This window comes from Ruditapes philippinarum, unplaced genomic scaffold (genome assembly GCF_026571515.1).
Source record: "Ruditapes philippinarum isolate M1 unplaced genomic scaffold, ASM2657151v2 ctg1551_1_1_1_1, whole genome shotgun sequence".
In the NCBI taxonomy this organism is placed as follows: Eukaryota; Metazoa; Mollusca; class Bivalvia; order Venerida; family Veneridae; genus Ruditapes; species Ruditapes philippinarum.
The window spans coordinates 48,559-69,025 of NW_026866382.1; the positions used below are offsets into that span (position 1 = coordinate 48,559).

Consider the following 20,467-nt stretch of genomic DNA (forward strand, 5'->3'; position numbering starts at 1 on the left):
TGAATATAATATTAATTAGTCCCTTCTCAATCAATAAGCGCCTGGTAACTATGACGTTATTACGGAAACAGTGAAACGCTTCATTAGGATACAAATAACAATGTAACACGAGGTTCTGCGAGAAAATAGTCATGTCGCGTTTCTGTTTATGGTATATAGCGTTGCCCACTAGCAGATCTAGAATAAGAAGTATCTCTGCGCAAGAGATAGCCTAGATGCAGGCGGACAGGTCAGATGTTCTTTTTCTTCCTTCCCGTCCTTCTTTGTCACAATGTGCACCTTGTATGAGTATGGGTCCACTGAAATAAATACGCATGAACATTTTTTTATAAATAAAAATTGTATAAAATACATCTTATTTACAAAAAAGTAACTAGATCGGAACATGAATTTTCATAACATTGAGTTGCTTTACTTAGAAAAATAGATACCAGTCAAGATTAAGAAGACTAGAACTTAAAGTAAAACACACGATTTATGGACAGTTATTGACGCCAACACACATAAACAACTATTGTTCGAATCAAAGTGGCCATCATTAAGCAAAACAATCCCAATTCAAAAAAAAAAAAAAAAAAAAAAAAAAAAAAAAAAAAAAAAAAAAAAAAAAAAAAAAAAAAAAAAAAAAAAAAAAAAAAAAAAAAAAAAAAAAAAAAAAAAAAAGTGCCTTGCCGCCTGGCCCCAAATAAATGGGGTCTTAAAAATTATAAATATGAAATTTTGACGATTTAAAAAAATTTATTAGGGCCCAAATTTTTAAAAAGCCCCAAATTGTTTTGAGGGATCAAAATAGGGGTTTTTTTAAAGGGATAAAACCCACAAATTACAAAGGGGTCGGAACTTTGTAGGGGGGCGGACCTTTTTTAATAAAAAGCCCTTACCGATTTACCGGGACCAAAAATCAATAGGGATCTACAATTTGTTAATAAATAATTTGGAATTAGGCAAAGGAATTTAATTTGGGGGAAATTTTAATGGCCCTTGACACCTTGCCCGGGGGAAAAAATCAATACTTTACTTTTTCTTTTTTATAACCCTTTTTTAAAAATTGGGGGGTTTTTAAAGGAAAAAAGGCCGGAAGAGGAGGGACACAAATTTTTTTTTCCATTTTTTTTTTTTTTCACTTTTTTTAAAAAATTTAAAGGGAATACTAAGAACAACACAAGGAAATTTATGAAATTTTAAAAAAAAAAAAAAACCCCTGGAAGTTTCTTTTTAAAAAGGCTACAAAAAGAAAAAAAAAACCCAACTTATGTCCATTGTTATTGCTATAATACGAATCAAGTTTAATTTTCTTTAACATCTTTATTTGATCTTTGATCTGATTATTATTGTGATTTATATGTCATTTAACATGACCCTTGATTGGAAATAAAATGTATTCTATTCTTTACTATTCTATTCTGTTCTTTTCTGTTCTGTTCTATCACGTAAACTAACTCAACACGAATCAAGTCCTTAAGCAGTGGAGTGAACAAATAAGCGTTCCATTCTTAATAAAAATTTTCCTTTACGTTTTCCCACACCGATATACTATCATATAAATCAGAGCTCGTGATTAAAAAAACTTACCTTCACAATCGAGTTTAAAAAGACAATGTTTAAATATAATAATACATGTATAATAAATAAACCCACCTGTAAGTATTGGTAGATAGTCATTTAACACCATGTTGCTTTTTGTTAACTGTCTACATCCGGTCACAGGTATGAGTCTCTTAGCTAGGCCGTACGTGGTTACATTCTCTACAGACGCCTGTAAAAAAACAAGCATTTCATTGACTTAACCCTCAAATAACGTAAAAATAGTTAAGAAGCATGATCGTATAATAATGAATATCACTTTGCGTGTTCTAAATATTTAAAATGAAACCCATCCAACTTCAACAGAGTGAGATTGTGATTCAAGCCCAACATTTCCGGACAGCTTATCCAGAGGTGCTAGCTTTTGCCTCAACTGGTTTATAAGCAAAGCTGTGTGTAAATTTTGAGCCCAAGAAAAGCAATGTTTAGGTTATGTACGTCTTTTATTTATTTTAAAAAAACAACGACATTTCTAAAATGGAGACGCAGTGCGGTACACTTCTCTAGGGAGGGACGCCTTAATTGATTGCCTTAATTAATTGATGTGACGTCAACTGCAAAACGTACACGTATACCGGAAATGATCTATAATGTGACGCACTGATAGTAAAAAAATCTAAATATGTCAGATTCTTTCTTCGAAATTGTTTCCAAATGATCTACAGATAAAACCCTTATTACCTGTGATATGAAAGCCACAGAATGTGGACCAACACACTTCCCGTATGCCCCAAACATCTTCCGTTGTTTGACCGGTTCAGGAGTTGGAATAGACGCATTCGGCATGCCTTGGAAAATATGATGTGATATAAGATTAAAGAAACAACCAGTTTGTATTTCTCAAATTGAAACAAGCATAGTTTTTTGTTTTTTTTTAAATATTACGAAACAAGCTTATTGCTTCCTTTATACTGGTATTTACATGTAATTTCGCTGGCTTATTAACGTGAGGTTCATGTATATCCTCACAGGAGCACACAAGTGACTGATATTACGCGCAGAGAAGCGGGAAACAGGGATTTTCTTAATTTGAAAATTTGGAAATGTACCATAATACCTTTAATATCATGAATTTAAGTTGATGTGAAAACCAAAGAAAACATTTTATTATGCTTTAACGAATATATATTTTTTTGAAAATGAAAATGCACACGATTCAAAATCACATATTCAAAACAAATACTGTTACACAACCTTATCAGTTCAGACAAGGTTATTTACAATTACCAGTTTGGAAAACAACAACATAATGTCAAAAAGAACAAAGCCCATACCCATCTGGCTCCAGGCAATCTGTCCTCCTTTGATTATAATTTCTGGTTTAGCGCCAAAGAAAGCCGGGTGCCAAATAACAATATCTGCCAGCTTTCCAACCTTTTACGATAAAGTAAAAATCAAATAAATAAGCATAAGAACTTACAATATACTAACTTGTACATTGTATTTAAAACTAAACTCTGCTATAGGAAGTAAATGTGATTCCATTCTCTTTTCAACGATGTCAAACCTCAGGGTCATGGATCCGATACCCCGGCGTAACTTGTATTTCCATGATAGCTTGGATGAAGGCAAACAAAGTTTCTCAAATCTAGTATCAAAACTTGAAACAGTTCCCAGAAAAATCTATGACTAAGTCAGCACTAACAAACCTGATGGGTACCTATACTTAATAAAAAAATTCGCAGCGAACTTGAAAACATTAACTTCACTTGAATGGGAAACATGGTATAGTCAATTATACAAACATGATGAATTGAAACCAATTTAGATATTATGGCTTAGCTCTATTGAATTAAAGAATCTGATAGGTCATACATACCTCTATGGATCCGATGATGGAGTCCATACCGTGAGCGATGGCAGGATTCACAGTGTACTTTGCTACATACCGCTTTATTCTTAGGTTGTCATTCTCGCCCTGGTGACGTTAAAAAAGCAGGGAAATAATGATCAATATATCATAGTTTGGAAACGTTACTATTGAAAACGTTTCAGAGTCAAATTGTATACCCTCATATGCACAGTGCATTAACTGATGTTATGGTATTAGTTAATCGGCATTCCAATTACCGGATTATTTTTTTCAGTCTTACTGGCAAAGGAAAACCTCTGGTGCCTCTCTGTGCACGAACTGGAACCTGAGTAGAACCACTGACGCTCCATAAAATAGCTGTATAGCTTCCTCACATCAAAGAATCCTTAGTCCCTGACGGGTTTCGAACACACAGTGGTAGGTGGCAAGTAAATGGACACAAGTCTAGTTTTAAATTTGCAAACATACTCAAAGCAATATACTTCAAAAATGAGTATTATACACATCTAACATGTTGCGTACTTGCATACTATACTTTAATCAATGTTGTTATTGCAAATAGAAAAGGATGTTTAAAGTGAATTAGTCTATAACGGAAAGTATGCAATAGCATATATATTTATGTTGATAATACTTAATACTTATCGACGAGGTAGAATTAATTTCAATTTGTATTAAGTCCGAGGTTATTATGAATAAAAGCCGAGATGTTCCGATAGCTGATGACAAAGCTGATCACTTCCGTTTCCGGTAGAGTAAGGGTTAAGGACGTTTTCGGGAGTTTTCATAAAGACATGTAAAATTAAAACTGGTCTTCGCATTTTCATGGAAGCTGTGGTTATTTGAAAGCAAAATTGTCTGAAAAAGTTTTAACAACATTAGAGGTTTGATCTGTCCCAATCGCTTTCCTATACAGTCGAATCTAAATTTTATCAAATTTGCGACATTGTAAACGAATATCAAATGTATTTCACAAACTAAATGTAACAAACTAAATGAGTGTATGAACAAATGTGACAGATTAAAGTTTCTAATTTCGACAAACAAGAGTGAAAGTTGATTATTTACCTTCTCGCCTGCCAAACGTCCGCGGAATAATTTCATTTTGTCAGCTGTCTGCCACGTGCGGCAAATTACTTCACCAATACGCCCCATGGCCTAGGAAAATATAGTTTTTGTTTTAATTGCGATGTAATATTCATGACAAAATGGAAAAGGGCAGCATTAATACTATTATGGCAATGAATGCTAAATTAAAAAAAGAATATATTTTACAGAATCCATCAAGCGTTGTTTCAGTATAATTTAATTTTAATTATTTTTTTCTTTTTTGTCCCACAATCAAGAAGAAAAGTGAAATCATTTCTTCAAAAAATTACTGTTTTTGAATATATACAGCATAAAATGTCACTAAAGTAAATTATAAGAAGAGTGAGAGCTTTACGTAGGGTATTGGACATTCTAGACTACCATTTATAAATAACTACTTAGTAATGATTAACAAAAATAGGCTCCAAAAATGCGCGTTCGTGAAAATATTAAAAACATCCGGTCAAACTACAGTGCAACCAAATGTGTCGAGTCAGACTCCGTAAATGTGTCTATCTATACGTACCTGTGAGTCTGAAGCCATGATGCTGATTGCACCCAGATCATGGAGGATATCTTCTGCAGCTATCGTCTCGGCACGAATCCGAGACTCCGCAAAGGCGACGTCATTTTTGATGTTCCTGTAGATATGAATTTTTATAATTATACATTTTTCTTTAGATATAACCTTTACAACTATGAAACAGAGGTTGATTGAGAATGTCTTTGCACACGTTGTTATCGAAAGAATTTGTCATTTATAACATAAGGTGCAAGCCAGGGCTCGAATACAGGTAGGCTAATTGCGCCATAGATATAACACTTTACTTAACTAACCATTCTTTCTGATATATCTATTAAAGGGACTCCACAGAAGGTTTTTTGACATGACTGGACTGGAACTATTTTTTCAATATCTGTATACCATTTTATGAATGAGGTCTAAAAAATAACTTATGTGCAGATCTGCAGACCATTCTCTTCTCCCCGTTTTTCCTGAATTATCGTTTTTATTGCCCAAAAAGGTTGCATCGCTCAAATCGGGCTAACAACAAACTCATATTCAATTCAATTCTGAGTGTATTTCTTTAATACTCTTGGCAATATTTTCCATTTTAAGTGCTACATTTATTATATGCAAGAATTTCAAATGTTCCTCAGGCTTAATGACGATAGTGGAGTTCCTTCCTTTAATATTATATACGAAAAAAAAACATCTTTAAATAAAAACCTTGTATACAGAGAAAGGTACGTAAATTACCTCATCAAAAGACACAATCCGAGAGGCATAAACTTACTTATCTAGATGATGACACACCATCAACATATCAAGATGTTCATCAATTGTATTAGCGGTGTAAGGCCTGGTGGGATTCGTCGATGAAGGCAGCACGTTTTTCTCGCTACACACACGGATGATGTCTGGAGCGTGACCACCTCCCGCTCCTTCAGAATGGTACGTGTGGATAGTCCGCCCTTTGAACGATTCGATAGACTCTTCGACGCACGCAGATTCGTTAAGTGTGTCGGTGTGAATTGTTACCTGAATAGAAAAGTAATATTAAAAAGCCTGAAGAACAGATTTTAAAATTAGAATATGAAATATAATTTTCAAAATACGTACTTATGTAATTGAACCGTCAAATAATTAATGAACAACCATATTTTTTTGTTTACATATCATAAAGAACATAATCGGATTCGTGAAAAGAGTTAATCGCTTTTGGAAGCTTTAATTTCCATGGAGACGAACTAATGGGATTCCAGGGACATTTTTATATCACGCAGTAACTATTCTTTAGAGATAATTAAGCATATTTTGCCTTCAGAAAATCATCATTACAATTACAAAAGCAGCTTCTGGAAGTCATAGACAATTCACACACTCAGGTAAAAGGGTTAAAAGAACAAACAACCAACAATTTATCATAACACAATTTTGCTTACGCCTTTCAAAGTTTTGCACCAAAACGCAACGCACAACTCGTTTCTTTACAACCGTATTCAAAAAAGATCGTAAGAAATAAAAATTGTCATAAATGAATAAACATGAAAAATGAATTCAAACCTGAACATCATATTTGTCGGCAATTTTCAGACACGTGTCGATAGCCATTGGTGTTGTACCCCAGTCCTCGTGTAGTTTCAATCTGAATGCACAGAATTATGTTTGCATGTACATCTACCAGAAGATCAAAGACTCAAATACATAACTGTTTTAGCAACGGGAACCAGCAATTAAGATAACATTACAAAAACAATAATCCGTCAAAATATGACAGAACAACTCTTCCAGATTTATGATGTGTTTTTTAAATAATTAGCAAGTGTTCTGAAACTAAAACTATAGACAATTCAGGCACGGATTAAGGGTTTTTTGTTTGTACTAGAGGTGGTTGCAAATCATGTTGTTCAAGTTTTCCTAAGAAATCAAAATCTAAAAGGGATTTTACATTCTAGCCAAATCAAGTAGCAAAAGGGTCTTGTTAACGTTTATTTGTGTAACTCTGAAGTCAAATTTGCAAAAGTAGTCCATATTCCAGAACGAGACTGGAATATGCTAATTAGAAAACTCGGTCGTACATTACATATAACGTGCAATACGTCACATCAATTTGGAATATTTAAATCTTAAATTTCTAATTTTTGAAATTTTCTTCAGGGGTCATGTAGCTTTTAGACAGAATAACTTAATTCCAAGTAGCACGCGAAACATACCCTATGGCACCCGCCTTGATCTGCTCTTCTAAATCCTGTGCCAAGCCGTCCGACCAGGATGAATTGCCTTTGCCAGTGAATCCAAAATTAAGCGGGAAAACGTCTGTGCTTTGAAGCATGTCCCTGAAAGTACAATTGACTTGATAAAAGTTTGAAGTTTACTTTGTTTTATTCAATGTTTAATCTGGAACTCTCTTACAAAAAGGTAAACTTTCAAAACGTAGAATTAATTAATGTAGTGACAAAACTCTAAATACATGTATTACAGAGTTCTTCAAAATAAAAGCTTAGTGGAGTCTGTGTTATGATTATGGACTCTAATTTGAGACTAGAGGTCTAATGCAGTTAAAGACATAATTACACCCAAAATCCTTAAATGAAGAAAATGATGGGAAATTGCGAAACAGAAAACACTGTTGATCGATCCATCTAACAATCCCAGCTATCATTGGGATACATAAAATACAAAAACAAAAGGTAACTGGACTTTCTCTTTGATGTTGTTCATTCCGTAATCTGTTATGTGGCTATTTTTGGGGAGGCTATACCCCCCCCCCCCCAAATGTTAATACCATTCGTCAAATCTTACTGCCGCGGTAATCAGGTCAAAAATTAGTACCTTGATTTATTTTAAGCTGACTCATCAGTCATCACAGACATTTACAATATGAAAATATTTTCATTCTTTAACTTCATATTTTCAATTTGTAAAGATAATAATTCTCTGAAAAATACTTGATTTTTTTCAAAATCACTACTCCGTGACGTCATACTGCGGCGGTAATCAGGTTTAGTCATACGTTGGTCATAAATAGTTCTGGTATGAAAACCCTTCTACATAATAACTTTATCAATAGCCACCTAAATACTGTCCGGTCTGTCCGTTCGTCGGACCGTCTTAACGTATCTAAGTTGACTCACCTCATGTGGTTTGGACCAGGTGTACATGTCGTTGCATTGGACCCTGTAGCCGGACCTGTCCCACCACCAAACATGGTTGTTATACCAGAAGCGACAGCTTCACGTGCAAGCTGCGGGCAGATAAAGTGCACGTGCGCGTCCAGTGCACCGGCGGTAACAATAAGGCCCTCTGCTGCAATGGCTTCTGTTCCGGCACCGACTACCATACCCTGGTTAATAAAGTTATGATACTTTAAATTAAAAACAAAGACTAAACACAAATTTCATACTTTGTATTTTTAAATTGCCAATTTATACTTATTGATAAGCTACAAAGACTAAGCTCGGCCTCTCTTTCCAATTTAGGGCGGGGCTAATACTTATTCAGTGAAATAGATCTACAGACAAGGTAGTCATCAGGAATTATGATGAATAATATAATTAATATATGTCATAGAAATTGTACGCTTTACAATCGTCAAAACCCACGTTCGTTGAATATTCATGTAGACGTCATAATAATGTACATACCGGTGTTACACCGTCCATTACATCCGGGTTCCCGGCTTTACCGATGCCTACAATGTTACCATTCTGGAAATAAATTGTGAGAAAATCTAAATGACAAGAAAGCTCAAATTGCTAGTGTTATCTATATACCTTTGGTACCATCATATTTTCCTGCAAGATTCTAATGAAAGAGCAACAGAATACATTTGTTCACCGCAATCATTCAATAAGCAATACTGGCTTCAACATTTTCCCGCTTTTAATATAATTTTTCAAATATATACCGTATTTTAAATGCTAAATGCAAATACTGTGAAAATGTACATCGTAGAGAGCCGACATTATAAATATTTTATCAAGTCATAACATCATTATTAAGATTATTTAGAAAGAAAGTTCCATTTACATTAAACTCTACATTGACTAACGCCATCGTAACATTACCATTACCTAAATGCTAAGATTTTCTGCACCATACTTGTATATTAAGTCACCGATATTATATATTAGAATAGCATGTTGTCAATATTATATAGAAAATGCTAAAACATTGTTGCAATAACAAAAGAACGCCGACACGACATATCTTATTGCGAATATCAACTAAAACAGCACCAACGGCTGACAGAACACTTATTAGCTTAAACAATACCGATCGCTGACAGTAGGTACAGTTTGTGTTTAATTTCAACAGTATCGATCATTGACAGAACGTTCATTAATGCCAATATTAAGTTAAAGGCTCATTATGACCTAGAAATCCATAATTTTGAATTCTTAAGAAATGTCAAACATTTGTTTAGTAATGATTTACTAGTTGATTTAGACCAACAACTATAGAAAGTAGTGCTGAATGTCCAGTAATGAGTTTTATAGGTAGAAAAATGTAAGCAAAGTAACATTTTGACTTCCATACAAAATGCTCATTCACTATGCCAACAGGGCAAAAGAAGCTAAAGATAGTTTATGTATATGACAAAAGATATTTTAATAATCTGTAACAAGATACCAAAAAGAAAGTTTTTGAGAACTAAAAATGTTAGCATTTCTGAGGCATAATGGGCCTTTAAACAACAATACACTCTGGTTGGACATACCTTGATACCAATGTCTGCCTTTATTATACCAGTCACAGAGTCAATAATGAGGGCGTTTGTTATAACTGTATCTAGTACATCCCACTGCTGATTGGTTCTGTTGGCCTGTTGGCCCATCCCCTCGCGGAGAGACTGAAAATTAAGTTTAATTTTGAGATGACGATTTATGTACTTACAAAACTGTAACCGAGATGATTTGGCCTACGTCTTTCACTATTCGCTTTTCTTGTTTATTTTATTAAAAAAGAATTTAAATATATTGTCTGCCGGATTGGATTATCCGTTCCAAGTTTACCCGCACATTGGGCGAGGCTTGCCCCGTAACCGCCTCGGGACGGATATTCCGATCCTACCCGTGACAGATATTATTATTCTGTTAATGAAGTGTTTAGTACTGATACCGGTGAACCTGTTTACAGACAATTAAATAAGAACTGGAACCAATATCTAATAAAAATGTATAGCTAATAATTCCTATTAATTTATCAGGGTTTTCCTTAAAATATTTGAATGGCAATTCGTTGTATTTAATTAGCAATTTTCGCTTTAATATGTCAGCAGAAATAAGGGTTATGTATACTTTAGATTTTAATCTCGGTCGAAAAAACATATCTCTCCCCTATATGATATACATGTATCACTTTTGGATCACAGTCTAGACTAACCTGTACAGAATTAATGTCATATGAGCATTTATGATCGTGTCCTAAGTAGGACTCGAACCCACAACGCTGCCCCATCTACCTTATCACAATATATCACGACCCTCCCCCCTCGCCCTCCGAAAAAATTACCTTTCCTCCTCCGAACTTCAACTCATCTCCATATACTGTAAAATCTTTTTCCACTTCTAAAACAAGACTGGTATCTCCGAGCCTCAGCTTTTAAAAGAAAACAATAAAAAGAATATATTATATATAATATCATTTCAGGTATATCAATATGCATAAATATAAGGATTGTCATACATCAGATTCTTATGCTTACACACGATTGGTTTAACTGTGCTGATTTTGGATATTCAAACGGTTAACCAATTGGATATTTTAACAGTAAACCGGTTACCAGCCATAAACCGGATATCAAACGGTTAAACGGTTGCTATTCAATAAAAAATATTTTCATATCATTCTATGCTAAAACAAACTAAAATTATTTATAGCAATCACTTATAATATCTCTTGTTAGTATATTTTGTTTTTGGAGATGTACTTAAGAAGAAAAAAGAAAAACTCACCTGATCGCCGACTGTTGGTCCGTACAGGTAACCATACTGTCTCTTTGTTAAAGTCATGGTCTGTTTGGGCTTCGTATCACTCTGTATAAATAAAATGGAAGATATCAGTTTAAATTGAAAATGTTGAAAAAAAATCATTAAAGAATGAAGGAATAAACTTGAACAATAATGTCAAGCAAAGAAAGGCAAAACAACCTTTTATGTCGGATAAACTGAGCAGTGTGTAATTCATCCATAATTTTATCATATGTAGGCGAAGCTTTTATATTCGAACATGTGAAAAGTCTAAAACGAGAATTATGCTTTCAAATTAGAAGCATTCAAATCGATGTTTCCATATAAATCAATAGATTTTAATGATGTATAAAATGTAGCTGTGGATAACTGCCGCTCAAGTTCATTAAGGACATATTTATTTGACAAGACGTATAAAATATGACAAAACATATTTAAAGAATAATAGATTACAAAAGTTTAGACCTTCAGTGATGCATGCTTAAGTTTCTATTCAGTTCCGTACCGCGCATTGGGCAGATGATTGATTGACAGTGTAAAGGGAGAGCAACTTATTATTTGAAAAAGTGTGTCCATAAATAATCAAGGGAAAATAATACTGTTTTCGCCTTTTTTGGAATTAAAAGGAGTTTTTTGAAGTTTCCATTGAACTGGGAAAGTTCGTTTTTTTAAATTATTTAATTTTAAATTGGGCACTTTTCCCGTTTTTAGGTTTTTAAAAATTTTCCGTCTGCTCCCCCGTTTTTTAAAAGAGGCTGAGATTTTCTTCGCTGACCTTACCGTCACACAAACCATTTCCGCCACGAATGATTCTGAAAAGGATAATATAAAAATAATTAAGAATAATTCATGACACTTTTGCATATGTAAGTTACATAGTAAGAGTCACATAGATCGATTCTTTACAGCAATGTTTGCATAATAAACATTTTAAATATAGTTTACCTGCCTGTTCATATATTAGATGTACGCTTGGGACCAGGCTAATTTTTAATAAAGCCTCATTGTCATTTCTTTTATTCATACCGGAAGCAGACCAAAAAAGATGTTATGAATCACCTGTTTCCGCCGATCTTTACCAGGTCCACGCTGCGTTCTTCCCCAGGCTCGAATCGTATGGACGTGCCAGCCGGAATGTTCTGTAACAAAATAGGAGCCGCGTCACGACAAAACCAACGTAATGCGTTTGCGACCAGCATGGATCCAGACCAGCCTGCGCATCCGCGCAGTCTGATCAGGATCCATGATGTTCGCTTACAAACTCTACAACAAGTAGGGAAACTGATAGCGAACAGCATGGATCGCGGATGCGCAGGCTGGTCTGGATCCATGCTGGTCGCAAACCAATTATGTTGGTTTTGTCGTGACACGGCTCATATATACTTGAAAGTATATATTTTAGGTGTGTCAAAGGCATAAATCCTGTGGTTAAGTTAGTTCATATCTTATAATAAACAAAAACAAAAACTTCGAAGAAAAAAGAGAATGCATTATCCGTGACCAATTTTCAATATTTGTCTATGATTTGCTGCTGACATTCACTTAGCACTTTACGACGGACATTGGCCCTTTTTCAAATTGTTTAAACTATACAGAAACGGCTATTGTCATATGTCGTTTCAGAAACACTCCTGGGGTGTTAGTTTAAACATATTTTATTGCATTAAATACATATTTACAAACATATCATACAAATAATGAGTATATATCAAAATGCAAATGGGTTGGGCAACAAGTTCTTACAACATTAGATAAAGCCCTTCAGCCCTTCCCAGGGGTGTTGAGAGATTATTGATATCTGTAGTAGTATTCAACCCGCAATAATGTCAATCATCAATATCTATAGCGGTATACAATGTGTGTGTGGTGGGGGGGGGGGGGGGGGTTCTCAGCCCGCAATAATGATGGAACTATCAAATTATATATAGCGGTATACAACCCTCATTGATGACGGACTCATTAATATCTATAGCGGTATGCAACCTGCAATAATGATGGAACCATCCATATCTATAGCGGTTTACGACCCACCGTTATGTGTGAGATATTTATCTATAAGTCTAAATATATTTACCAGACGAAACCCGTATGCTGCTGCTCTGTCGAAGAAAAGTCGCTTGTTGGTCTCAATAAAGTTGTTGTGGGGTTTCCCCAACCTGAAAAATTTAAAAAGAATTTTTACCATTGCTTGTCCCCGGCAAAAATGGGAAACTTTATTTACTTTTTTAGGGCATTTTCTTAAAAATTTGTACTTGGAATTTCAAATTTAAAAAAAAGGCACGTGTTAAGGGAAATGATAAAATTTTGACTTGAAATTTTTTTTTAATGGTTCATAAGTAAAATCTAAGAAATAATTCAAAAGCTGGAAAAAATGTAAACATACACAACGTGAATAATTATTTATCAAAACGAAATAAAGTATATAGTAAATACACGTATAAGCATTTCTCCAAGTATTTTAACTTTTAGGGCACATGATGATACTAATTCTACAAATAAATACTTAAAATAAATTGAGTCACTAGAATTTTTTTTAATTATTTAGTATTAAATATCATAAATATCGAACATATGCGTATGAGGTTGTTCGCATATATAGAAGTGTATTTACATTGTTGCTGGTCGCGTCACGCAGGCGGTCGCTTAATAAATGGAGTTAAATAATATTAAAGAAGGAATATCCGGAAAGGTCCAGAGAGCGATCGTTGGCGACAGGGGTAACATAGTAAAGGCGAGGTTGGATTTTATAAAAGCGATTAACATGCTATAAAATGGAACGTCATAGCTGCCTTATATATATACATTTCTAAATTGGTGATAGTTTCATAATATTTGCCTCGGTAAAAGTACTGTTGCTATGTCTTGACTTATGTATGTCATTTTTCACTGACTGAACATTTTACATACATTAATATTTACATTTCTTATCCTCTGCATCAAATTTCAAAAGTGAATGTCACCCAACGAAATACTTGAAGCGGAAAGATGTACTTTTACCTAGTTAAATGAATCCAAACACATAGATTTTAGATTTGTAAAGACCATTAATTCATATCGTTATGTAATAGAATATTTCACACATTTGAATTCACTTTACATTTTATTTAAGAATTCACCTGTCATATTTAAAAAAAGAGATAAAAGTGAACCTACGTTTGATAAGTGGGAAAAACAGACACACGTATAATAACAAGACTTGTCACAAAACAAGACCTAATTATAATAGGTTTAATTCTGTTCAAAAATAATTGGAGACCGCATCCGCCTCTCCCAACAAAATGACAATAATAAAAAAATAATTTCCCCAAAATTGATGAAGAAAAAAACAAATTGACATGATATGTCAAAGGGCACTTGGAGTCAATAATTCCGTGAAAATCTTGTTGAAATCAGATAAGAAATGAAGAAAGGGTTGCACACAGAAAAGTATTTCAAACAAACAGTAAAGGGCCATAACTTCGCTAAATATCATCAAATGGTAAAGCCTCGACAATGTGAAACGAAGCACCTTAGAACAAAGGTTATGTGAAACTTTGGCTAAAATATCTTAAGATATAGGAGTTGCAAGATCAAAAGAGCATTTCTTAATATTTTTCATTTTTGCATTACAAAGGCAACTCTTGACAATGCTTCTGTGTAAGTTTGGGTGAAATCCGAAGAGTATCGCAATGATTTTTATTTTACCCAGAAAACTTGGTTAAGAAAGTAAATTAACGTATACATGTATATTGTTCGCTGGTATTCTTTACTCCCCGCGTACAATGGCCTTCACCTTTGGGGTCAAATTTTCAAGACAGTCATCATAATTTTGGGTTATTTATCCAAAAACATTAGATGAAAGCGTTTATTTTTATGGCCATACATGCATATTATTATAATAGTAGCAACGTTTTTCAGCCTTTGACAACAAAGGCCATTAACTGGTCATTACGCACGTTGCTGAAGAGCCTACCTGTATAGGACGATCACATTTACTGACCACCTTGAGGGATTTTCTCTCCCGACCTTTGTTTAACTCTATGGTCCCATCCTTAGGGAACTTTTCTCCCGGTGTTACTTTCATGGGAGCCTCTACATGCTCGTCATTCTGAAAATATATAAATAAATAAATAAATAAATAAATTTCAAACAATAATATAAATTCACGTCATTGCGATGAAGATCAGAATTTTTCAAGTCATTAAATAAGGCATTATCAGATCATAGTTAAGAAGAATTTTGATAATTCGAAGCTTTTTTATCCGGAATCCTTTTAATACGAACAAATTCTGCAGTCCGCATTGTTTATCAAACAATTGCCGGATACGCACCTTTATTTTCTAAACACTAAACACGATATGTTTCAAATGCTCTGATGGTTTTTTTAGATACATGTAGTTAGGAAGACCATTACCTTTTTGTCACCCGATTTCTCGAAGACTTCGAGACTTGGAACTGGTAGGAAACTCCCATACAAGGCAACATAAAGATCGCCGTCCTGACGACTGATCGGATTATGAACAGTTACCTGAAAATTATGGAAATACAACTTGACATCCTTAATTTGCTGAATTCCTTCAATTGACTCGCCCATCTTCCACTCTTTAGACCTGTCCAATATCAATTTTGGGGATAACATGATGAACAATGTTTGTCTGTCCGCAAGACAGTGCACCTGGCCAGTATAGGTACTTGATAGTGGAATAAAACAAGTCCGAACAAGTCCGATGTAAAGGTAATTAAGAGAAGTATTTAAAAGCTATACAGGCACAGATTATTAGAGTAGTGGGGTGAAGTTAACTATAAATTACATTTTATGGCAAAAGTTTGATGTATATAATTACCTTGATTTAAAGAGTATATTACAGCAGAGGCAAGCTAAAATAACTGTACAGTGGTTCTAAGAGGAAAGGGGGCATGGTATTATCAAATATTAGGACTCAAAGGATACTGTAGGGTATGACTGGGCTGGTACAAAAAAAATTAACCAGACCACAATGTATGCACTTTACTGTATTATTTCATTAAGTAACTTAAAACACGGTATTTGATCTACATTATTTATCGGCTTTCTTAATGTACATTTTATTTTCACTCGCGGGAACCCAAAAAGTAAGTATTAAAGTACGATTTTATGGGAAAATTCGATTTGGACCATAATTATGTAAATAAGATGGAGGTATGAACACCTTTTCAAAAAAGCAATTAATTTAACTGGCTAAAAAAACCAAAAGATTACTACGATAAGTAAGTTTAAGATAAATATTATAAAATCAATTTTAAAAGATGCATAAATATATATATATATATATATATATATATATATATATATATATATATATATATATATATATATATATATATATATATATATATATATATATATATATATATTAAGTCCTTAAACGATAATATAGACTACAGTCACTACCATTATAACATCAAAAATTGTTCGAGAAATTTGTTGAATTGAAGTTTTTGCACGACGACGCCGACAACGTCGACGCAGCGGTCATAACAAGTCGACTTTTTCTTTGAAAAAGACGAGCAATGACTGGGAGTTGAAAATGACTGGGTCAGAGAGATCAGAGAGTTACTGTTTAACTATCCCTAACTCCGCTAAATATCTTAAATGGGCTTGTCTATCTTTAATTCTGGACAAAACCATTTAATATTTTTAGGGAAAATTTCATAATATAAGTACTGACTGAATATTAAACAGTGTATACATTGATCAGGCGGCACCGATTTACTTGTTGGTCGGAGTCTGTACTGCAAGGTTAGAATATGTTGCCGCAAAACAGACTACGAGTGGTGACGAAACAGAAATGGGAGGCAACTCTTTGTACTCACGATCAAGAAATGGGAGGTAACTCTTTGTATAATATGTACTTTGAATAATTAGAGTATATTAACATAACATTAGTCTATCTCTTGCATATCTGATTAAAGTTACGTTAGGCTTAAAAAAGTCATTAGGAGTAAAAAAAAAATACATTACTTATAGATATATTTAATTATGTTTGGTTAAACATGATATCTGATGAATGATCTTAATAAAAAATGATAAAATTTTATCAATCATCATTTATAAAGTGTATCTTTACGCCAAAATACGCACGTAATTACGGACGTGAAAAACCCCTAAAAACTATCGTTCAAACGCTTGAATTACATTTATCGAGTCTGATCTGAAAGATATCATTGCGAGAATGGCTTGATTATTTAAATTGAATATACCCGAAATACCTCCAGATTTTAGTTTTGAAAATTTCAATAGTTTCGAAACATTGGACTGTAAGGGTTAATACTTGCCATTTTCAATAACGCGTGCTCCGTGAAATTTAAATTTTAATAGAAAGTGTTATTTTTTTTGTTGCAAGGAATTTTACCCTTCTCTCACTCAAATATTGAAACCAAGAAGGGTATAGTTTATAAATTTAAAATGGAAAAATATAATAAACATAATGATTACCAGGTGTCAGTCAGGAAGCCGCTCGTCCCTATCTCAGATCTTTCGCAACCCCAGAAACTGGTAATAGAATAATTAAAAAGTTACAAAAAAGAAACTATATCGGTCAAAATCATGTTAGAGTTATCGACCTTGGATATTGACCTACTATTATGCTCTGAAATAAGTGTGTGAAGTTTCAATTCATTCCCTTCAGTAGTTTTGGAGATACTTACCTGCACACAAATACTTAAGCACTTAAAGTGTGACGGCGAGGTCTGGGTAAGTACCATCTTCGAATAATCGAGCTAATAAAACGAATAACAAAAATTGAAAAGTAAGCCTATTTTAAAGTTTATTGGAGCTAGATATGATTAAATACAGACTAATGTCATAATTATGATAATATATGTATTTATCATATGTATTTATTACATTTTGTATTTACTATGTGATTATTTATTCATACTTAAAGGAAGATAACTTGCAAGTATATGTTTTAAATAGAGCTGAAAATATGCAGAAATAATGCGTTTTCACCATTTTTACACTGTATAAGGTATGCTATTAATATTTCTCCTATGTTTTTAGTATAGCCTTTAATTTAAAAGTATAAAAGAATTTTGAATAGATACATTTAGGTTATAACTTTTTGTTTAAAATAACAACAACAACACCAACACAAACTAAAAAGACGGCTCGGAAAACAGAGCGACTTTCTTCAAATTCTGTGTTTAACAAAACATTCAATTATTTCTGAAAAATACTAAATGTTGAAAAATAAGACAAACAGAACCCTTTCGTTTCTAATATAAGAAAATGATTCTCATCAAAATTCGTGATAATTTCTGAGATGTTTTATATGATATTGAATAAAAAAAAAGGAAAGTAACCACAAAAATGATTCGCCAAACATGTGTAATAAATTTAGGAACACTTAAGGCAGAATCTATACTGTTTGCTCCTCAAATTTTATATTTTAACGGTGAAATCCCTTGAACTGCAATGGACTGATCCAAACTGAAATCTGGACTAATCCATTATGCATATTTGATGTAGTCAAGGCTATATACCAAAGGGCATAGACATTCTTAATCGGAACTGGAAGTGATGAGCCTTTGCCACCAATTTAGGTCAAGGACAGTCTGTACATCTGTACAGTCTGACCGGGCTCTAAAATGTTGACTGACCACCTTAAAAATTCATTTTGATATCCCCAAAATTTGACAATGGACAATTCCTAAGATGAAATCCCTTCTGTTTTCCGAATCGTATTTTGAACAATGGCTTACCTAACATTTCCCTGCCCTTAGACATTAGTTCGGAGACTGTCAGCCCATCTCGTATGTATTCTTGAATCTGCAGGATAAAAATCATGTGTTTTTAATTGTTGTATTCTTTGTCTGGTTTTACGTCGCACTAACAGAGTATAGATCATAAAGCGACCTTCCAGCATTACTGGTGGAGGAATACCTCAGGTGCCCTTCCATGCATTAATTCAGGCATGAACGGGCACTCGAGTAGAACCAGTGACGCTCCGTAAGCTAGTTGGATAGCTTCCTAACGTGAAAGAATCTAAAGTTCTTTTTCGGGGATTCGAACCCACAGCGGTGCGTGGTAGGTTGTTTAAAGTTAACGGCATTAACCACTCGGTCACGGACCATCCAGTGTATAATTGAAGTACAAATATTATAGCAAATAAGCAAAATTTGATGAATTGTCATATTCTGCTATTTACTAACCCTATTTCTGATTAAAGGGCATGGATCTATTGAATAAGGTACTAGTACGTTTGTTTTAAAGATTTCTTGTCGTTACCCATAAGCAATAGTAAAATTGAAACATTATGTGCTTCATGAAAATAACGAAACTGATCAGTCACATAGTGACGTCCAATGTGTGAAATTCGTGTAAATAAACATGTATGTATATAACTGGTATAGCATAAGAAGTTCAATTGTCCTTGATATATTATTACATACACAATGATTTGATATCACGTTTAATAATGCGCGATTGTAAAATAAGTTCTCATGGCACACAGTATTCACTTCCGTTCCAAAATTTGGAACTCACCTGAGATGCGATCAAACCAACTGCCTCAGGATGGTTAAGTCGCACCCCACGAGCCAGTCGTTTCTGAGCAAGAGCCCCGCACTGATGCACCAGCAGGCTTTCCTGCTCACGTGGAGACAACCGCATCGTCTAATGGTCTGAAAGATAAAAAAATAATAATATTAATCTCTTTATAAAACAAGATACTACGCTCACAGAAAAAATCGTAGCAGCATGACTCCAGATTCATGATAATTTGCACGAGAAATTTGAAAGTTTATTTGAGCCGCGTCATGACAAAACCAACATAATGGGTTTGCGACCAGCATGGATCCAGACCAGCCTGCGCATCCGCGCAGTCTGATCAGGATCCATGCTGTTCGCTGATCAGGATCCATGCTGTTCAGTTTCTCTACTTGTGTTATGGGGTTTGTAAGCGAAAAGCATGGATCCTGATCAGACTGCGCGGATGCAAATACATGCAAAATTAGCCCGTAGAAATATGTTTGTATAAATACTGTAAAGCCAGTCAATAATCACAAACTACATGTAAATTATTACTTTCTCTTAAAGTCATTTTTGTCAAAATCGATTTTCTTGTAATATTTTTTGGCTCATTTTGGAGGCATACAGTTGTTAAATGTTAACTGAGTGTTGACAACATAGTTTTGGGAGTAAGACCCTATTCTTTTATGCAGAAGATGGGACTAATACTACCTAATGTTAGAAAAAGAGGGCGGACTATAGATACAAAGATGTAGCCTCCTCCGTCACGTAGAGCCCACGTGAATTGCCCATGCACTTGTGTGATTTTACGGCATTCAATACAGGTCAAAAATTCAATGTTTACAAGTTCATTTTGTTACGATCTTGTGATAGCGGTTAAGATATCACGAGATCTTTTGCGTTTTAATTATATTATTTTGGTCAGTGAATGGGATGGCAAGTAATACGATTCTTTAATGAGTACATTTGTACTACGGTTATGGCCTGTTATCTTACTGTACGAGCTCGTTTTA

General features: G+C 34.0%; 1 protein-coding gene across 1 annotated transcript in view; it reads right to left on the reverse strand.

Moving 5' to 3' along the window:
- LOC132732353 (urease subunit alpha-like) overlaps nucleotides 1-20,467 on the reverse strand; it is a 24,257-nt gene continuing 3,790 nt past the window's right edge. Inside the window, exons 2-26 of the mRNA XM_060718768.1 lie at nucleotides 19,470-19,606; nucleotides 18,686-18,752; nucleotides 18,043-18,121; nucleotides 17,418-17,474; nucleotides 16,696-16,833; nucleotides 15,357-15,552; nucleotides 14,899-15,050; nucleotides 13,038-13,119; nucleotides 12,023-12,102; nucleotides 11,712-11,775; nucleotides 10,949-11,029; nucleotides 10,506-10,592; nucleotides 9,712-9,843; nucleotides 8,636-8,698; nucleotides 8,126-8,334; nucleotides 7,205-7,327; nucleotides 6,555-6,636; nucleotides 5,785-6,029; nucleotides 5,013-5,127; nucleotides 4,466-4,555; nucleotides 3,404-3,502; nucleotides 2,859-2,958; nucleotides 2,266-2,372; nucleotides 1,639-1,756; nucleotides 1-299 (exon numbers count right to left, since the gene is read on the reverse strand). Coding sequence (XP_060574751.1) covers nucleotides 178-299; nucleotides 1,639-1,756; nucleotides 2,266-2,372; nucleotides 2,859-2,958; nucleotides 3,404-3,502; nucleotides 4,466-4,555; nucleotides 5,013-5,127; nucleotides 5,785-6,029; nucleotides 6,555-6,636; nucleotides 7,205-7,327; nucleotides 8,126-8,334; nucleotides 8,636-8,698; nucleotides 9,712-9,843; nucleotides 10,506-10,592; nucleotides 10,949-11,029; nucleotides 11,712-11,775; nucleotides 12,023-12,102; nucleotides 13,038-13,119; nucleotides 14,899-15,050; nucleotides 15,357-15,552; nucleotides 16,696-16,833; nucleotides 17,418-17,474; nucleotides 18,043-18,121; nucleotides 18,686-18,752; nucleotides 19,470-19,595 — 2,814 coding nt within the window. The 5' untranslated portion in view covers nucleotides 19,596-19,606 and the 3' untranslated portion in view covers nucleotides 1-177. The remainder of the gene's footprint in view (nucleotides 300-1,638; nucleotides 1,757-2,265; nucleotides 2,373-2,858; nucleotides 2,959-3,403; nucleotides 3,503-4,465; nucleotides 4,556-5,012; nucleotides 5,128-5,784; nucleotides 6,030-6,554; nucleotides 6,637-7,204; nucleotides 7,328-8,125; nucleotides 8,335-8,635; nucleotides 8,699-9,711; nucleotides 9,844-10,505; nucleotides 10,593-10,948; nucleotides 11,030-11,711; nucleotides 11,776-12,022; nucleotides 12,103-13,037; nucleotides 13,120-14,898; nucleotides 15,051-15,356; nucleotides 15,553-16,695; nucleotides 16,834-17,417; nucleotides 17,475-18,042; nucleotides 18,122-18,685; nucleotides 18,753-19,469; nucleotides 19,607-20,467) is intronic.